The following is a 20,000-nucleotide window of genomic DNA, read 5'->3' as shown; positions in this document are numbered from 1 at the left end:
GAAGCTTGATTTATAGAATCAAATCTGAGGTTTTGTGTGTAGCCTTTCATTCACATTGTAAGGTTGTTTTATGCTCTTTATTAACACACAGCTCCTGTAATACTCACTGCTCACACACTGTTTAACCAACAAACAAACACACACACACACACGTGTGTACGTTTAAACACTGATGCGATTGATATTGATTTGATGTTATAAATGCTCTTTAATGCGTTTAAACAAATGAGTTGCCATAACTGTGATGTTGATGAATGAACACATGTCCAGGTGACTGTAGTAGGCTATTGTGTGTTAGAAATATGGTCTGCCCATGAAGGGGAAGTAACGACGAAGAAAACATATATAAGAACTTATGAAAACAGTATAAAAAAGGAAAAACCAATCCAAGCTAATTGTTATTTTATGAGTCTCACATTTTCATACGAACCAAATTCATATGAAATCTAAAAAAAAAAATTGTAAACTGAGTGTTTGAATCATGAATGCATACACACTAGCCATCAATTCACCAACACATAAAAATAGTTACGAATTGCATTGAGACTTAACAGTTCCAATAGCTCTCGGTTCGGTTCGTATCACAGTTTTATGTTCACGGTTTCGGTGCGGTTCGGTGTGTAATGTTCAGGGGAAAAGGGCTACAGTCAAATAACAATAAAGAAAATAAGAACAAATAATCAAACTACAAGCAACAGCACAAATAAATACAATAGAGCAAAGGATACTAATAAAATAAACACTGCTTTTTAGAAATTGAAGTACAGAAGTAATCAATGTGAAATAACATTGCATATTTGACTGTATAAATTAAACATTAATCCTTATTAATGTTACAAAAGCTATTCAATCCAGAGCTGTGAGTGTTTGTCTTTTTGAGGTTTGGTTAACATTAAAAACACAGACAGCAGGAATGTTAGGCTGCTGTCACTTTAAGATATAATGCACGGATCCAATACACCGATACACACATGCCCACGGAGACTTCAGCGCGAGACTACAGCTAGCCGTCTCTAAAACACTATTTAGGTGAATTTAAACAATGGCTAAGTTGCTAAACGCATCTTGTTGTCATGTAAGGACCCCTGTTCATGTTGGACAGGCATTTTAATTGCATGTTGTGTCTGTTAAGAGGCACACACACTCTTTATGAATATGCCCCATAACTGCCGTTAGCGGAGTGAGCTCTGGGCATTAGCGGTAGCGGCTCCGTGTTGCAAACACCAATCGGTTCGGGTTTTTTTCTATAGACAGTTATACCTTTCTCTTTCTCACAAAGGTATAACGATCAAGATTAACTTAAAAATTGCCCGGAGTTCTCCTTTAAGTTTATTTTACACACTTTAAGCATTATCGTATATGGAATATCGCATTACTTAATGAGTTATCGCATATCGCATTTTTCTTCAATATCGTGCAGCGCTATTAAAAAAGGCGTAGACTTTCTCCTGTCAGTGTAACACAGCTCTGCACTCGGAGAATCCCAACTTATGGAGAAATTCGCCATCGTTAAAAGTCAATAGTTTTGTGTTTAGTTAAGCTTGAAGCGTTTAACTCTCACATCTGGCCAACTCTTATGTTTTCTGGACCACTGAAAAACAGCACATGCTAATCCTAATTATTTAATTGGCTGGGATTCTCTCGCTTAGCACGAGTAACTTAGATGTTTATTAAATGGATGGTGTCTCTACAAACTGAATGTTATTTGTTTAAACTATTCTAGCCAAGGACAGTTTAGGTCGAGACCGTGGTGGAGTTTGAATATCCTCTCCGGATAATAAACATTTCATTGAAAGCATTTGTTATGGTCTATTTTCATGCTTGCATTGTAATGTTAGCTTAATAAAAGCCACTGCATAGTGTTGTTTGGACAGATGTGGGATGTAATCCACCAGCTAATGTTATGGTTGTGGGGTCTTATAGACTCCAAGGTTTTCCAGTTAATCTCAAGTTCCCATTCAACCTTTATAATCAAAACATAGATAATTTAACATAGAACCTTTGTAACTGTTCATATATATATATACTGTAGGTCGAGCACACTGGCAATAAATCCTTGAAACAACTGAGCAGTTTTATCTAGCTAGGTCAACTATCGGGAGATTTGAAACAGATTCTCCAGCTGTAGGAATGGAAGTGCAAGAGCCTTTTTAATTGAGTTAATGTGCTGTGCATTACAGTACTGTAGAATGATCTCAGAAAAGTTACTGTTTTTGTATGACTATGCTATTATCTTGTTGCTTTACCAAGATGAGCACCAATTGACCCTTCGCAGGGAGTTTGATTGACATGCGATCTGACCAATCATAATCCGCCATTCGCCGAATCCGCCATTTTTGTCGGACACAGCAGTCAGGAGAGTTAGATTAACGCTGGAGGATGTGACGTCACTGACGTCTCTCCGCGGTTAAAACAACATTCCTTCTCATGTTCATTCATGTTTATTTGATGCTATAAATTAACTAGAAGGAAGAGATGATCGGTTCACGAGCGGCTTTAACTGAGCGATCTGTCACACACATTAAAGAGCCACAAAACGCTATTTATTGTTTACATTTCTTGTAAAAATGACCAAATATGAAAGTTGAGATTTTTTTTTATATCAAATGTATCTGGTCTGTGTCTGTCAGTGTGTTGTCAGTGTCCTCTCTGCTCCGCGTGTGTTTTCCACTGCGTGAGAACATGGTGTGGCGTGAGAGCGGCGTAGCTTGTCGGACATAGCAACAGTAACTAAAGGGGGCGGGTCTTTGCGGACGGTCAATTAACCTGCCTTGTCTTAAAGGACTTTGACACTAGCGGCAAATATAAAAGGCATTCAATTATTATTCTCATGCTAGTAGCTGCACGATTCTGGATAAATTGAGAATCTTTTTTCTCTTTTTTTTTAAAATAGAGATCATGATTCTCCCTGTGTTCTGAAAAGTTTTAGTTTACTAGAGGTTCTGACAAAACGTTGATCACTGCAGTCTATTAAAAAAATGCTTAACTAATTTGAAATATTACAAACATCAGGTTGAGTGAATAATTCAATGACTCACTTGTTATAAAAACGTCACTTGTTTTATTACTGGATGAATCAGCGTTTTGGAACAAATCTCTTGAATGAATGATTCAATGACAAACACATATTTTAACAGCCACTTGGCGCCACCTACTGGTGTAACGATGAAATTGATACAATCTTCATTTGAAGCATCAAGTTACTTCCAAAAGGGAATTCCCTCTATTTTGATCTCTACCGTGGACATCAGTGTTTATATCTGAACAATATACTTTTATCCCAGTCCTAATGTGATAATTTAAATGATTATCTGAAATAATGATGCCGTGTGGTTAAAAAGAGAACTGCTCTCTCTGGATCAGAACGCAGATCTGAATCAGTGTGATCGTACTTGTCAAAGGCTTAATAGACATAAGCCTTATTCGCACTGGATTAGTATTATCTGGGGACCTCGTGTGATTTAGAAATTACTTCCACACACACACACATCTGAATTTTGTGTGGCGCCTTCGCACGGGATAAGCGAAGCCTGTGATTTTACTTGAATTTACTGACTTATCTCCTGGATATGATGTCAATAGGATGCCTTCTCTTTCTGCAAATTGTATAGTTGTATGCTGTATAGCGATGTGACCCAGCCCCCAAAATACTATCTAAACACTCCAACGCAGCCTCCATTCTTCGCGAAAGATGGATAAAAAGGCGCACAGGAAACAAAAACTTGAAACAATTACCATAATTTCCGGACTATAAGTCGCTCCGGAGTATCAGTCAAAAAATGCGTCATGAAGAGGAAAAAACATATATAAGTCGCACTGGACTATAAGTCACATTTATTTCGAAATTTATTTCACAAAATCCAAGACCAAGAACAGACATTTAATCTGGAAAGGTTATTCAGCTGCACAACAGCACACAGAACAAGAGCTGAATAGTGTCCGGTGTGTTAGCGTAACACATTAACAGTTATTCAGCGACACAATAGCATAAAGAACATATACCTGAGGCTGAATAGGCTAAATTAACATTAGCCAGCGAGTCCAACAAGTTACGGTAAACAAGCTCCCGATCTCATTCCTCAACACTGAATACATTGAGTTCTTCCTCGGTGTCGCTTCTGAACAACTCCGCTAACCTAGAGCGCCCTCTCGCGGCTGTAGACGGTAATGTTTTCTCTTGGTTCATCTCAGTCAGTATGAATTGATTTTGATATATAAGTCCGCACCTGACTATAAGTCGCAGGGACCAGCCAAACTATGAAAAAATATAGGCGACTTATAGTCCGGAAAATACGGTATACGACCCCCGCCAAATCACAGAGATGCCGATTCGCACAGGATTAATATTATCACAGGACCTCGGTGTTTGCCGGAATATGGGAGGTCATTTGCGGGGGAATTTTTACTTAACAGATGACAGACATGGCCGATTCGCACGGGATTAAGATCAAAGACAACATCCGCAATTGTTACAAATGTCTAGAGGTCACCAGGTAATATAATCCAGTGCGTCATAATGAATCGTTGTCATAAGATCGCATGGATGTTTGAATCAAGATTGGCATCTTTTAACGATTAATCGTGCAGCTCTTGTAAATGCTGAGAATCCGGTCGAGAGTCTTCTGAGCTAATGTTTTTGTTTGCTTTTCTTTTTAAGGGAAATGGTCAACGCTTGGTTTGCTGAGCGCGTCCACTCCATTCAGCCGGCCAGGGACGCATCAAAAGCCCCGCAGGAATCTTTAACGGCCCTTCATCCAGCCGATGCCCGAGTCCCGGCTCCATCCACACCCACACGGAAGATCTCCGCGTCTGAGTTCGACCGGCCGCCTTCGCCCCATTGTCGTGAAGGACGCCGAGGGTTCGCTCACTTTCCTAAGCGACACCGAGCGGGTTCAGATGCCTCTTCCTCCTCCCCAGCGTGCAGATGTGGGCGGAGGGATCATGAGTTCAGGAGATCGCCAGAACGGTGATCGCTGTGCTCGTTTGTTGGACCTTGTACGCGATGTTTCAAGTCATCTGGATCTCACGGCCCTCTGCCACAAGATCTTCTTACACACTCACGAGTTGATCGCCGCAGATCGCTACTCGCTCTTCTTGGTTGGAGAGGACAGTTCAAACAGAAAGTTCCTGGTTAGCCGGCTCTTTGATGTCGCAGAAGGATCCACTCTTGAAGAGGCTTCAAACAGCGGCATTCGCCTCGAGTGGAACAAAGGAATTGTGGGATATGTGGCTGCCACTGGACAGCCTCTGAACATCAAGAACGCATATGAGGTGAGAATGTCCTTCCACCTGCGCTTTACCTTTTCAGTGCTGCAGTATAAATGAGACAACCTAAATTTATTGAGAATTAATCCCTGTGCTGAACATCATTTGATATTTTAAAATCCCCAGTAGTCAATTATTTTATCCCTTAAAACTCATCTTTGATCAGCAAAATTACATATTTAAAAAAAAATCCTTGAAAAAATGCCTTCAAATATCTTGAATGTAACTCGACACCCTTGCCTCATTTAGTATGCGCGGTTCTATGAATATGCAAATGAGCCCCGCCTCCACTCACTCACTCACTCAGAGATCCACTGGTGGACGATCACACGTTGATCTGATTGGTCAAGGTAGTGTGTGACGTCAGAAACACCAGCGATTTCAAACCGTGTGTTTGAGACTGTCTTTGGTTCACTGCAGTTTTAAGCAGAAAATACTCAGCAATGCTGTCCACTTATGAACTTACACATGGTGTGTGTTAAAGCAGATTAATAACACCACATACACACATAAACTACATCAAAAGCTTGATTTTCAACACAGGGGGACTTTGAATTAGGTTCTAGTAACAATGCTAGTTTTCTTCTTTATGTGCTCACAATGAAAAATGGTAATTATCCAGCACTAAAAATAGTATAAACACACTCTTGCTTGTATTTTAAGACATTTGTGTCTTAATGAGATGGTCTAGTACTTAAGAATAAGATTAAGTCTCACTATTAAGACAAAGTGGTTTTTCTTTCCTCAGACAAATGTTAAAATTCACTTTTATCTCAGTAATCTCAGACAGAATTGTTTGCACTGATAATGAGTTATATTTTAACAGATTAATGTCTCCTCTTATCTGATACTTCTATATTATCTTGTCATGTGCATATATAAGAAAAGTCTTCAGTTTTCTGAGAGACTGAAATAACATTTGCTGCTTTATAATATCCTCCTAGTCAATAATAAAGTCTCCTTAGAAACACAATTTAGGCTATATCTCTTAAGGCCTTTGATTAGATTTAAATGTTGTTACGCAATTCAGTTGCTAACCAACAGTTTCTATAATGATAGCAGGTATTTTTAGCTCTTTGTAATTTAGTTTAATTGCGTTTCTCCCAGAGACGGGGGAAAGGGAGAGAAAGAATGATTACGGTGAAGGTAAATCCTTAACCATGTTTGCCTGCGAGACGGTTTCATATAAAGATTATGTAGAATATTCCAGCTATCTCCTTTCAAAACTTCATGATGATGTTATATATTATTATATATTAGAACATGATGAAATCGAGAAATGGGGCCTTTAAAAGTTATTTGTCTTAATTTGTCTTGATTACTTAAAGGTGAGGTATGTCATTTCCGTGCCAGACAGAACTGTGTTTCAGGACCTGCCAAATCTGTAAATGTCATGTAAATGAATCACTCGAGCCACAAGATATGAAGAAGAAAATGTCGTCATGGCAATGTTGATAGGAGAACCGACACACGGTCCCAAGGCCACGCGAACCAAACCAGACATGTCAGAGTCCTCAGTTTGAGCTGAACATCACATTGGATCAAACAATGCACTGAATATCACAGCATTTAGATTTTGGGGGTAGAAACACAATATTAAATTCCCCATATTATGCTTTTTTAAAGTCTCCTAGATTAGTTTTGGCGTCTCCAATTACAGGTTTACATGCATCCAAGATCAAAAAACACTTTCATTTCCTCATAATATACATTACAGCATCAGCTCTTTTCTCTCAGTGTTTGAAACGCTTCGTTTGAAGATTCAGTCTCTCTAAACCCCGCCTCTCTGAGAGCTGCTCTGCTGTGATTGGCAGAAAGCAAACGCTCATTATCATATCTGAATCTCAGCTCTTGATCACAGTGATACGAACAGTAACGATGGCGAGGGTTTTACCGTATCAATCTCAGAACACAGCGTCTTCTCGACATGAACCAAACTCTTCCAGTCTCAGATACACTACAGTGTTTGAGGGCGGAGCTAAGAGACGCTGTTCAGCCAATCAAGACCACAGACTGACATTATGCAAATTAGCCTCAAGCCTACGTGGATTCAGCAGGAAGTGAGACTGACGACTCGTTTCCAGTTCAGAATCACTTCTTTCTTTTAGGAGAAAATAAATGTATGATCTTTCACTTTGATCTTTAAAGCTTTGCACCTTTTTACCTTTTACATTCACACACAGCTCTTTTACACACTGCGTGAACGGTACTATCAGAAAAAGCACAATAAGGGCACTTTAAATTGAATAATAATTAAGAAATGCATTGTCTTATTAAATGGGCAGCTGATTTTTAAAATGCTGATATTAATGTACGCCATGATAAATTTCCCCACTGTTCTTCCTGCATCAGGATCCACGCTTTAATGCAGAAGTTGACCAAATTACAGGATATAAGACGCAGAGCATCTTGTGTTTGCCCATCAAAAACCACCGAGATGAGGTAAGAGATGAAAAATCCTGAACTGTTACACTATATATGTAATATTTACTATCAAAACTGTGAGTGCTGAGTCTGATGTAATGTTTAAAGGTTGTTGGAGTCGCACAAGCGATCAATAAACGGTGTGGAGAGAACAGCACCTTCACCGAGCAGGACGAGAGGGTGAACACCTTTGCACTTTTCATTTTTACTGTATCTGTCTCGTTCTGGCTCTATAATAATGGCTTTTCATCTCAAAAGGACTTTTCTTCGTACCTGGCTTTCTCTGGTATAGTGCTACACAACGCACAACTCTACGAGACATCGCAGCTGGAGAACAGAAGGAACCAGGTATGCTGATTTCCCCACATTTTAGTTAGAAATCAGTGTGTATAGATGCGCTTAATGCGTAACTTGGCGTGTTTGGGGTTGTGTTGTAGGTGTTGTTGATCTGGCGAGTCTGATCTTCGAGGAGCAACAGTCACTGGAGGTTTTACTGAGGAAAACTGTGGCCACCATCTTGTCTTTCATGCAGGCTCAAGAATGCACCGTCTTCATTACCGACAGAGAAACGGCGGTAAGACCAACATATCGCATCACATTCACTTCCAAAAAGCTTAAACTTTCACAGAATTGGTGTGAGTATAAAACATGTGAATATCAAGCATGTTTTGCAGTTCTTTAGAAGACATTAGGATCCGTAAAACACCAAAGATTCACGACGAGCTGAACTTTTCTGAATCTTGGGCCAAGAAACATTGAGAACAACTGAACAATGGGGATGTTGAGAAGATTAAAATATATGTAATACAAAATAAAAAAGAAATATAATGGTGCATGACTATAGTCTCTACAGAGAAACCCTTTCTTGTACACCCCCCCCCCCCCCCCCCCCAATAATATTATGTTGTGTAATAGTTTGCCACTGCTAATATGCAGCATTTATGCATTATAAAAGAGAGGCTGTGTGGGATATTTCCATAACTGAGTGAGAGAGTTGAGACACACTTGCTTCCTTTATAGCGGACTGAATTGCTTCCTTATTTGCCACTGACATTCCCCTAATGTCCCCAAAATACCAAATATTTAAAATTACATCGGCATTTCCAGTGCTCGCAAAGCAGCAAAACAATGATGTTTAATTAGTTTTCTAGGTAATCTTAGGTTTCAGGCTTTCTGTGCTGCATCACAGTCTTAAACTTAAATATGTTTCCATTAAAATGTGCAAATTTACCTAAAATTTTGAATAAAATTGGAAAACGCAAATAAAGCAGGGTTTCCATCCCATGTGTTCAAGAGAACAAACTAGTCACAACTGAGGAAATTGGTGCAAAATATCAGAACTAAAACTGTAAGTTTCTGCAATCGTTCTCTTCTTCCCTCCATCATAACCGAGTGTGTGTCGAGCGTCAGAGAAACTCAGTCACCGCTGTCGTGTTCTCTGCCGTTCGGGAACACACTCGTGTGTGTGAGACGCTTCTGGAGGGAATTACACACACTCATTCTGATCACACACTTTGACTTTCAGAAACACCAAACCAACATTAGAGATGCTGCGATGTGATTGGTCCGTTGGTTACTCCAGTTAAACGCCACACAAGTTTATTGTTGCGCGTCGAGGGATTTATTCTGTAAATGTGTTTCCATAGTTTATGTGCATCGGATAAAAATGCATTTGTGTCATTTGAGCATATACGTTTCTTATGCACTTAATTACAAAGAACTTATGCACATCTTGGCTTTTCCATCCATAGTTTTTTATGCGATATCCCACAATGTGCATGCAAACAGGTGAATGGAAACAGATAATCAGCTCTCGTTTTCTGTCAGCAAGAATCAACATATAAATGACTCTGCATTTGCAGTGTAAAGGCGGCAGGAAAAGATGCGAGGAGGAGAACACCAATCACAGTTCAGCGAGCAAATACATAAGACCAAACATTTCCATATTTAGCAGACACTTTTAATCCAAACCCAGGAAATAAAATCCAATGTTACAATGATGTCATTTTGAATGCTGAATCACTTCTATCGTAAATTCCCTTTATTAAGTATAAAATAAACTGTAACTATATTGTATTCTTAAAATGATTGGTGTTTATTAAGGTTGAGCTGGAAAAGTAAGAGGAATTTCTATACAGTGCTGCTTTGCTAGTGTATTAAATATGATTATAAAGGCCACAAAGCCAACATTATGCACTGCAGAGATATGCACTTCTGCTCACATCAAAGCGCATGTGTTTGAGAAAGCTTTCGGTGGAAGCACAGAGACGGTCATTTTGAGTCGGTGAATCATTGCACAAAACATTATTTTTGAAGTCCTTCCTTCCCGTTGAGCAATCATGGAAATCTCTCGTTCTGACGATTTCACATTCTGTACCTGTATGGTCAATGTCCTCGATGTTCGGCTTAGCAAACATCCCCAAATAACTCCTGTATAAGGTTTGCTAAGAACACAAAGTCCTTTGTTAGGTTAGTCTTCAGTTATGTTGTGCTAGTTAATATGAATGTGGTCAATCTTGAGCACACAGGGGCATGTGTGTGAAGATATCTATATCAGAACATTAGTCCAGTGCCAAGACATATATCAGTTTTGGGTTGTCAGTGCAAGACAGTTAAACCACACCTGAGGTTAGTCTACCTGTGTGAAGTTTAGGGGAATTATCTTTACATCCGCTGGAAATGTCCTTGGGGTTATTTGGTTAAAAGTCAAAGTACAGTTAGTTGTGAGAATTGATCTAGCATGTGATACAATGAAAGACATGCTTGTGACGTGTCCAATTGCTTTTTCCAGATGTGTGTGTTAGAGTTGTTTCTCCACAAAAACCTGTTGGGTTTCACTTGATAAAGTACAAAGCCATTGACAATTACTCAAATCACAAAAAAAGTGTTAAAAAAGTATGTCAAGTCAAGTCATCTTCATTTATATAGCGCTTTTAACAATGTACATTGTTTCAAAGCTGCTTTACAGAGATTAACGTATGATTTAAGGTAACAGATTGTTTTGTCTTTATAGCGGTTCTTGAATAAAGATATTTTCCAGCTAAAGTTAGTTTTGATTGATTCACTTCCGTCGCAACGATCATTAGTTATTAAATTAGAGGCCGCTAAGACGACACCGTTCTCTCCACACACACTTTAAACACCAACCCGTGATAAACGCTGATGGCGCTCACGTGCGCATCAAGAATTAATTCTATAGTTATGTGCGTTTGAATATATGTGCGCAGGTTTGTAATTCTCTACAAACCAAGCTTTAACAAACTACTTGTCTGGCCTTAAACATTTTGATACAGAATGTTATCACTTCGGGGTAGATACGCGAAACCAAAATTATCAAAAGTATGTCCTACATAGTATGAATGTGTGTATTACGAATGTAATCTAGCGTCGCTTCACTGTCATTCACAGATCCTCTCCCGTGGCCTCATGGGATAGTAAAGTGTCCATCGAATGCACACTTCATAATCCCGTCGAATCCTCGCATACTATTTTCCACTACTATGGTATGGATTCAGTGAAGACTCTGGTATACTGCACTTCAAGCGAAATCAAAGAACGAACTAATTTCGACAAAATCAGGCCAAGACGAAATTTTTTCGGAGTTCGTTTCGGGAGTTCGAAACCTCTTGAAAAATTCGCTCCGGCTTCGAACTCCCATTGGTCCGCGTGGAGATGATGTAATAAGTGGGTGTGGCTCTGAGGCTCCGCCTTCTTCGAGGTGTAAATCTTCTCCGGTTAATTTCTTCTGTTCAGTTCGTCGAGGTTAAGACAAGAGTAGAAACATGAACGCACTGGAGAGAAGAAGTATTTCTAATTGAAAGAGACACGGTTTAATACTGTAACGCTGCTTGCTTGAAAGCACTAGATTGTGTAAAGTTGTATATGAATAAATATGACGTGACTGAATTACAGAGCGAACATCCTCGTCTCTATGATCAGATGCTTTCCGAACGGCTGTTTTCTCACCGTTGTGTTTATTTTGTTATTGAGAGGAAAGCGTCCAGCACATATTTACATCTTACCGTCGGTTCGGCGTATAGGAAGGAACTGTCTTCCACATTCACATGTCTAGGTCTTCTGTGAGCTGTTGTGAAGGGCATCAAGTCTATCTTTATGAGGGAGTTCTGTGTATCATAATTCATAGATGTCATGTGTGTGTTAACCTAGAAACCTAGTTCTGCTCTGGGTTTCCTCAACTTTACACAAAGTGTTTATAGTCCTTGGACTTTGCACTAAAGTCCCGCTGTAAAGTGAATTGATTGGGAGATTGGGCGAATTCCTTCTCCAGGTCGCAGTCACGTTGAATGTTATGGAAACAGAGTAATATTGTGGAGAACAGAGATCAGATCTCAGATAAGCAATCCCCCAAGTGTCTTCATATTTGGGGGAAATAATTGTTGGAAGGGAAAGCGAAGTCTGCCAACAAACCCATAATCAATGTTTGTTATGTGGTCGGGAATGTGGAAATGGAGCTATTGCATGTTTATTTCAAACTTTTTTTTTGAATGTGTTTCGGACTGAACTGCGCTTCATTCGTCATGAGCGGGAAATTCTAACCCTTCCAGAAATGCACAAACACGGGCACTTTACACCATGTGACTGCACTTGAGTTTACACAGGCCAGCCAGACACTAATAGCATTAAACAAGCCACAGAAACACGGCCTACGTCTGTGTTAAACCTCTCTAAAGTTGCGGTGTAAGTGATTGCTGTTCTGCTTGTGTTACAGAACACATTCTCCAGTGTGTTTCACATGGAATATGAGGAGCTTGCAGGATCCGTGGACTTCCCGAACAGGTGGGGTTATCATACAAATTACTATTATGTAATGCAAGGCAAAGTGCCAGGAATGTTAAGCTATGTGGAGTTTAGACTACAGACTTTAGCTACAATACACCTGCCTTAAAGTTTCTAGTGTAATATCTTTCTGTTATTTGATTATGATGCTTGAGGTTCACTTATATTGATCTCTTATAGGCAAATCAACTCATACTCATGCAACGAACTCTTTAAAGTCCCCCTGTGGTGAAAATCCATCCATCAATGTGGTGTTTTTAATCTGCTTTAACACACACCATGTGTAAGTTCATAAGTGGACAGCAGTGCTTGAGTATTTTCTGCTTAAAACTGCAGTGAACCAAAGACAGTCTCAAACACACGGTTTGAAATCGCTGGTGTTTCTGACGTCACACACTACCTTGTAACCAATCAGATCAACGTGTGATCGTCAACCAGTGGACCTCTGAGTGAGTGAGTGAGTGGAGGCGGGGCTCATTTGCATATTCATAGAACCGCGCATACTAAATGAGGCAAGGGTGTCGAGTTACATTCAAGATATTTTAAGACATGAAGGATGTTTTTTCAAGAAAAAAATCATTTAAAAATGACATTTTGGTGATCAAAGATGAGTTTGAGAGGATGTATTGACCACAGTGGGACTTGAAACGATTCAAGAATCGGACATCCGTATATTTAATGAAACGACAAGGAGCTTTAGGCTAGACGTCCAGATTTTCAGTGATTTTCATATTCTCTTCCTCACACAAAGCTATGTCTTTAAGGGTGTGTTCACACTTGGCAGGGTTGGTTGGATTAAAGTGAACTGTAAGTGCGGCTCATTTCAATAAGTGTGAACGCTGCCATCCGAACCAAACAAGCCGAGACTCTGAGAAGATGGATCTATAAGCAGGAGCGCTTAATCATTTGTTGATGTCTTTTACAGGGAATGTGACGTCAACAAGATTAACTACATGTACGCTCAGTATGTCAAGAACAGTATGGAGTCACTGAACATCACAGATGTCACCAAAGACCAGCGATTTCCATGGACTGTAAGTGCTCATAAATGCTTATTCATTCAAACAGTGGGATGGGATCATCCTGATGTTTCAACGCGATCTCACGACCAATTTGTACGAATTGGTACGAGTGAGTAAAAGGTGGCTAATTCGTTCGAGCAAGCAAAAGGTGGCTAAGTCGTACGAGCGAGCAAAAAGTGGCTAATTCGTACGAGCGAGTAAAAATTTGTACGAGCGAGTAAAAATTTGTACGAGCGAGTAAAAGCTGGCTAAATTGTACGAGCGAGTAAAAGGTGGCTAATTCGTTCGAGCGAGTAAAGGTGGCTAATTCGTACGAGCAAGTAAAAGGTGGCTAATTCGTACGAGCGAGTAAAAGATGGCTAATTCGTACGAGCGAGTAAAAGGTGGCTAATTCGTACGAGCGAGTAAAAGATGGCTAATTCGTACGAGCGAGTAAAAGGTGGCTAATTTGTTCGAGCGAATAAAAGGTGGCTAATTCGTACGAGCGAGCAAATAGTGGCTAATTCGTACGAGCGAGTAAAAATTTGTACGAGCGAGTAAAAGCTGGCTAATTCGTTCGAGCGAGTAAAGGTGGCTAATTCGTACGAGCAAGTAAAAGGTGGCTAATTCGTACGAGCGAGTAAAAGATGGCTAATTCGTACGAGCGAGTAAAAGGTGGCTAATTCGTACGAGCGAGTAAAAGATGGCTAATTCGTACGAGCGAGTAAAAGGTGGCTAATTTGTTCGAGCGAATAAAAGGTGGCTAATTCGTACGAGCGAGCAAAAAGTGGCTAATTCGTACGAGCGAGTAAAAATTTGTACGAGCGAGTAAAAGCTGGCTAATTCGTTCGAGCGAGTAAAGGTGGCTAATTCGTACGAGCAAGTAAAAGGTGGCTAATTCGTACGAGTGAGTAAAAGATGGCTAATTCGTACGAGCGAGTAAAAGGTGGCTAATTCGTACGAGCGAGTAAAAGATGGCTAATTCGTACGAGCGAGTAAAAGGTGGCTAATTTGTTCGAGCAAGCAAAAGGTGGCTAAGTCGTACGAGCGAGCAAAAAGTGGCTAATTCGTACGAGCGAGTAAAAATTTGTACGAGCGAGTAAAAGCTGGCTAAATTGTACGAGCGAGTAAAAGGTGGCTAATTCGTTCGAGCGAGTAAAGGTGGCTAATTCGTACGAGCAAGTAAAAGGTGGCTAATTCGTACGAGCGAGTAAAAGATGGCTAATTCGTACGAGCGAGTAAAAGGTGGCTAATTCGTACTAACGAGTAAAAGATGGCTAAATTGTACGAGCGAGTAAAAGGTGGCTAATTCGTACGAGCGATTGAAGGTGGCTAATTCGTACGAGCGAGTAAAAGTGCCTAATTCGTACGAGCGAGTAAAGGTGCCTAATTCGTTCGAGCGAATAAAAGGTGGCTAATTCATACGAGCGAGTAAAAGATGGCTAATTCGTACGAGCGAGTAAAAGTGCCTAATTCGTACGAGCGAGTAAAGGTGGCTAATTCGTACGAGCGAGTAAAAGATGGCTAATTCGTACGAGCGAGTGAAGGTGGCTAATTCGTACGAGCAAGTAAAAGTGCCTAATTCGTACGAGCGAGTGAAGGTGGCTAATTCGTACGAGCGAGTAAAAGTGCCTAATTCGTACGAGCGAGTAAAGGTGCCTAATTCGTTCGAGCGAATAAAAGGTGGCTAATTCGTACGAGCGAGTAAAAGTGCCTTATTCATACGAGCGAGTAAAAGATGGCTAATTCGTACGAGCGAGTAAAAGTGCCTTATTCGTACGAGCGAGTAAAGGTGGCTAATTCGTACGAGCGAGTAAAAGATGGCTAATTCGTACGAGCGAGTAAAAGTGCCTAATTCGTACGAGCGAGTAAAGGTGGCTAATTCGTACGAGCGAGTAAAGGTGGCTAATTCGTACGAGCGAGTAAAGGTGCCTAATTTGTACGAGCGAGTAAAAGCTGGCTAATTCGTACGAGCAAGTAAAAGTGCCTAATTCGAACGAGCGAGTAAAGGTGCCTAATTCGTACGAGCGAGTAAAAGTGCCTAATTCGTACGAGCGAGTAAAAGTGCCTAATTCGTACGAGCGAGTAAAAGTGCCTAATTCGTACGAGCGAGTAAAGGTGCCTAACTCGTACGAGCGAGTAAAAGTGCCTAATTCGTACGAGCGAGTAAAAGGTGGCTAATTCGTACGAGCGAGTAAAAGTGCCTAATTCGTACGAGCGAGTAAAGGTGCCTAACTCGTACGAGCGAGTAAAAGTGCCTAATTCGTACGAGCGAGTAAAAGGTGGCTAATTCGTACGAGCGAGTAAAAGTGCCTAATTCGTACGAGCGAGTAAAAGGTGGCTAATTCGTACGAGCGAGTAAAAGGTGCCTAATTCGTACGAGCGAGTAAAAGTGCCTAATTCGTACGAGCGAGTAAAAGGTGCCTAACTCGTACGAGCGAGTAAAAGTGCCTAATTCGTACGAGCGAGTAAAAGGTGGCTAATTCGTACGAGCGAGTAAAAGGTGGCTAATTCGTACGAGCGAGTAAAAGTGCCTAATTCGTACGAGCGAGTAAAGGTGCCTAATTCGTACGAGCGAGTAAAAGGTGCCTAATTCGTACGAGCGAGTAAAAGGTGGCTAATTCGTACGAGCGAGTAAAAGGTGGCTAATTCGTACGAGCGAGTAAAAGTGCCTAATTCGTACGAGCGAGTAAAGGTGCCTAATTCGTACGAGCGAGTAAAAGGTGCCTAATTCGTACGAGCGAGTAAAAGGTGGCTAATTCGTACGAGCGAGTAAAAGGTGGCTAATTCGTACGAGCGAGTAAAAGGTGGCTAATTCGTACGAGCGAGTAAAAGGTGGCTAATTCGTACGAGCGAGTAAAAGGTGCCTAACTCGTACGAGCGAGTAAAAGTGCCTAATTCGTACGAGCGAGTAAAAGTGCCTAATTCGTACGAGCGAGTAAAAGGTGCCTAACTCGTACGAGCGAGTAAAAGTGCCTAATTCATACGAGCGAGTAAAAGGTGCCTAACTCGTACGAGCGAGTAAAAGTGCCTAATTCGTACGAGCGAGTAAAAGTGCCTAATTCGTACGAGCAAGTAAAAGGTGACTAATTCGTACGAGCGAGTAAAAGTGCCTAATTCATACGAGCGAGTAAAAGGTGCCTAACTCGTACGAGCGAGTAAAAGTGCCTAATTCGTACGAGCGAGTAAAAGTGCCTAATTCGTACGAGCGAGTAAAAGTGCCTAATTCATACGAGCGAGTAAAAGTGCCTAATTCATACGAGCGAGTAAAAGGTGCCTAACTCGTACGAGCGAGTAAAAGTGCCTAATTCGTACGAGCAAGTAAAAGGTGACTAATTCGTACGAGCGAGTAAAGGTGGCAAATTCGTACGAGCGAGTAAAAGTGCCTAATTCGTACGAGCGAGTAAAAGTGCCTAATTCGTACGAGCGAGTAAAGGTGGCTAATTCGTACGAGCGAGTAAATGTGCCTAATTCGTACGAGCGAGTAAAGGTGGCTAATTCGTAAGAGCGAGTAAAATGTGGCTAATTCGTACGAGCGAGTAAAGGTGGCTAATTCGTACGAATTTGTACGATTTGTCTAGGGGCGGGGTCAGGTGTATGTGTTTTGTGTTTTTATTTGCCCGAATTGGGCAACTCGTAAAATATGTACGATTTAGCCAAAATCTTTAAAAAAACAAATTCATATGAGTGAAGTCGTATAAATTCGTACGAATTAGCCACCTCGTAAAATTCGTATGAATTGCCGTGAGATCGGGTTGGATGTTTCTGAGATTTCACAGATCTCTTATTCCTTCAAACATTCTCATCCCCATGTTTCTCTATAAACTGCCTCCGTTCCCCAAAGCTGCTTGAATTTTAAACTTTGCAATTGCATTTGTTTTTTTCCCTCTCATTTCTTTTCGGAAGAGTGAAAATCTAGAGTCCTCGAACGGTCAAATCAAAAGTCTTCTCTGCACGCCAATCAGGAATGGGAAGAAAGATAAAGTGATAGGTATGTGTGTGTGTTTTTAATATTTCCACAATCTGAGCTATTAGTCAACGTCGTTCCTAAAATTATTAAAAGCACTTATTAGTGGTGTTACTAAGACAAACATTGATGCTCATATCACGCTTAATCATCCCACACCAATAAATGACACCGCAAATTGTGAAATTGTGTTTTTATTTTACTTGCATCTTAGACATCTCTCATATTTTCTTCTGAATGCACAAAAATATAGTTTATAATTGTCTTTTCTCATGCATGTTTAACTGACATCATTAAGTTTCTAAACAATGATCATTGTGATGCTGGTCGAATTCAAGTGCAATATAAACCGTATAATAATTAAAGTCTGAATCGATTAGAATAATTTAGCATGTCATCTTCTCAAGGGTTTATGTCTTATTTTGTACAGTCTCGCTGAGCCAATCGTGATGAAAATAAATCTTTTTTTAATTGATTGCTTTATCTCCTTTTATCTAGACTTACAATAGCGGCTAATTAAGTTTCTGAACGCTGATAAACCACTAATGATCTCGGCCTTTAAACTGGAACATTAAAATGGTCATTTATTCCAAACCTGTATGAACGTCTTTCTTTCATGCATCACAAAAAAAAGTGCATTTATAAAGAAAGTGCTGGCACCTTTTTCCATGTCATAAAAGTAAACGGAGATAAAATTACAAAACATACTCAAAAGCAGCCCATATACGCCATATTTCAAGTTTATTCTTTAGAAAATCTGCTTTTGTAGGTCAAAAACGACAGTTTATATACAAATATAGACTTATTTAGTGCCAAATATTCACACATGAGTGTGTCGGGCTGTGAACGCAGGTGTTTGCCAGTTGGTCAATAAGATGGATGACGCTTCAGGAGAAGTCAAAGCCTTTAATAGGAACGATGAGCAGTTTCTCGAGGCCTTTGCGGTGTTTTGTGGACTGGGCATCCAGAACACACAGATGTACGAGGCCGTGGAGAGAGCGATGGCCAAGCAAGAGGTCACACTCGAGGCGAGTCTGGTTTATACTTTTAACGCATTTTATTCAATGTTTCTGCCATGGAATACATTTTTTTTTACATTTTATCTGACTTTATTTCTCAGAATTGCACATTTATATCCCGCAATTCAGACTTTATAACTCAAGAAAGAAAGTCTGAATTCGTCAGTATATCTCATATGGGTTTTTGTGGAGGTGTTTATAATAATAGTTTCTATCCACCCTCATTAATATTTTATTGTGACTGGGCCGCAAAGTTGCTGAACAACAGATATGATGTCCTTAAGTTGCTGGTGATTTTTTACAATACATTTTCTCAATACTTGGATCACTTAAAGGGATAGTTCACTTTGAAATTAAATGTTGGTGTGTTTTATCTTACCTCAAGGGCATCCAAGATGTAGGTGTCTTTGTCTCCGCAGTATTTTCAATTTTGATATTTTTAGGTCAAACCGTTCTTGTCTGACAGTCATATCATGCAGGTCTACGGTCACTGTCTCAAAGAGCATGCACAGAGTCCAAATTACACAAGTCTTCATCGTCCAAATTAAACAATTCCCCATCGTAAGTACACATTGATGGCCTAAGACACGAAACGAGCGGTTTGTGTGAGAAAACGAACAGTATTTATATCGTTTTTATCTCTTTTACACAACCACGTCCAAGTGATCTGAGGCGCGTGCGAGACTGGTGCATAGATGTAGACGTCGCCTTGGCTACGGCAGTTCATTGGAACGAATGTCTTTAATGCGACATCTAGTGTATATATATCTATGCACCAGTCTGCGCACACGTCACACAGAAGGAAGCGCCCGCGCCCGCGCCCTCAGATCACTTGGACGTGGTTGTGTAAAAGAGATAAAAACGATATAAATACCGTTCTTTTTCTCACACAAACCGCTCGTTTCGTGTCTTAGGCCATCAGTGTGTACTTACGATGGGGAATTGTTTAATTTGGACGATGGGGAATTGTTTAATTTGGACTCTGTGTATGCTCTTTGAGACAGTGACCGTAGACCTGCATGACATGACTGTCAGACAAGAACGGTTTGACCTAAAAATATCAAAATTGAAAATACTGCGGAGACAAAGACACCGACATCTTAGATGCCCTTGAGGTAAGATAAAACACACCAACATTTAATTTCAAAGTGAACTATCCCTTTAAACTCTTTACACATTAAGCACAACAGACATATGTGAGCTAAACTGTGAATCATTTATCAGTGTTTCGGCACAAATTACATGAATTATGATCTCAGTCAGACACAAACATATACAGTAGTGGCCAGAAGTGATGTCCGGGGGGGATATTTGTATTTAATGACCCTACAAGTTTGATTAAACCATCAAAATATGAGGAGAGTATTTTAAATATGAGGGAAGAACAGAACACTAAACTTGGTTAAGGTGTGTATATCATTATATATATATATGACAAACTTATTTGGCGAAAAAAAGTCAAACTACTCTTTACTATGCAAAAAAAGAAATGCATGAAAATATCGAAAGCTGACCGGAAAAAGCAAG

At 40.2% G+C, this 20,000-nt stretch overlaps 1 protein-coding gene across 1 annotated transcript in view; it reads left to right on the top strand.

The window, feature by feature from the left end:
* Window positions 1-20,000, top strand: part of pde5ab (phosphodiesterase 5A, cGMP-specific, b) — a gene marked incomplete at its 3' end in the record, with an annotated part of 52,441 nt that overhangs the window by 19,198 nt on the left and 13,243 nt on the right. Inside the window, 11 exon segments of the mRNA XM_079604895.1 lie at window positions 4,658-4,826; window positions 4,828-5,271; window positions 7,618-7,707; window positions 7,798-7,869; window positions 7,948-8,037; window positions 8,127-8,130; window positions 8,133-8,263; window positions 12,419-12,486; window positions 13,412-13,520; window positions 17,394-17,478; window positions 18,307-18,482. Of these exon segments, the coding sequence (XP_079461021.1) occupies window positions 4,658-4,826; window positions 4,828-5,271; window positions 7,618-7,707; window positions 7,798-7,869; window positions 7,948-8,037; window positions 8,127-8,130; window positions 8,133-8,263; window positions 12,419-12,486; window positions 13,412-13,520; window positions 17,394-17,478; window positions 18,307-18,482 (1,438 nt within the window).

The sequence above is a fragment of the Phoxinus phoxinus genome (assembly GCF_949152265.1).
Source record: "Phoxinus phoxinus genome assembly, chromosome: 2".
NCBI classification, from domain to species: Eukaryota; Metazoa; Chordata; class Actinopteri; order Cypriniformes; family Leuciscidae; genus Phoxinus; species Phoxinus phoxinus.
The sequence above is the reverse complement of the archived record's forward strand: the minus strand, read 5'-3'. Positions and strand labels throughout refer to the sequence as shown.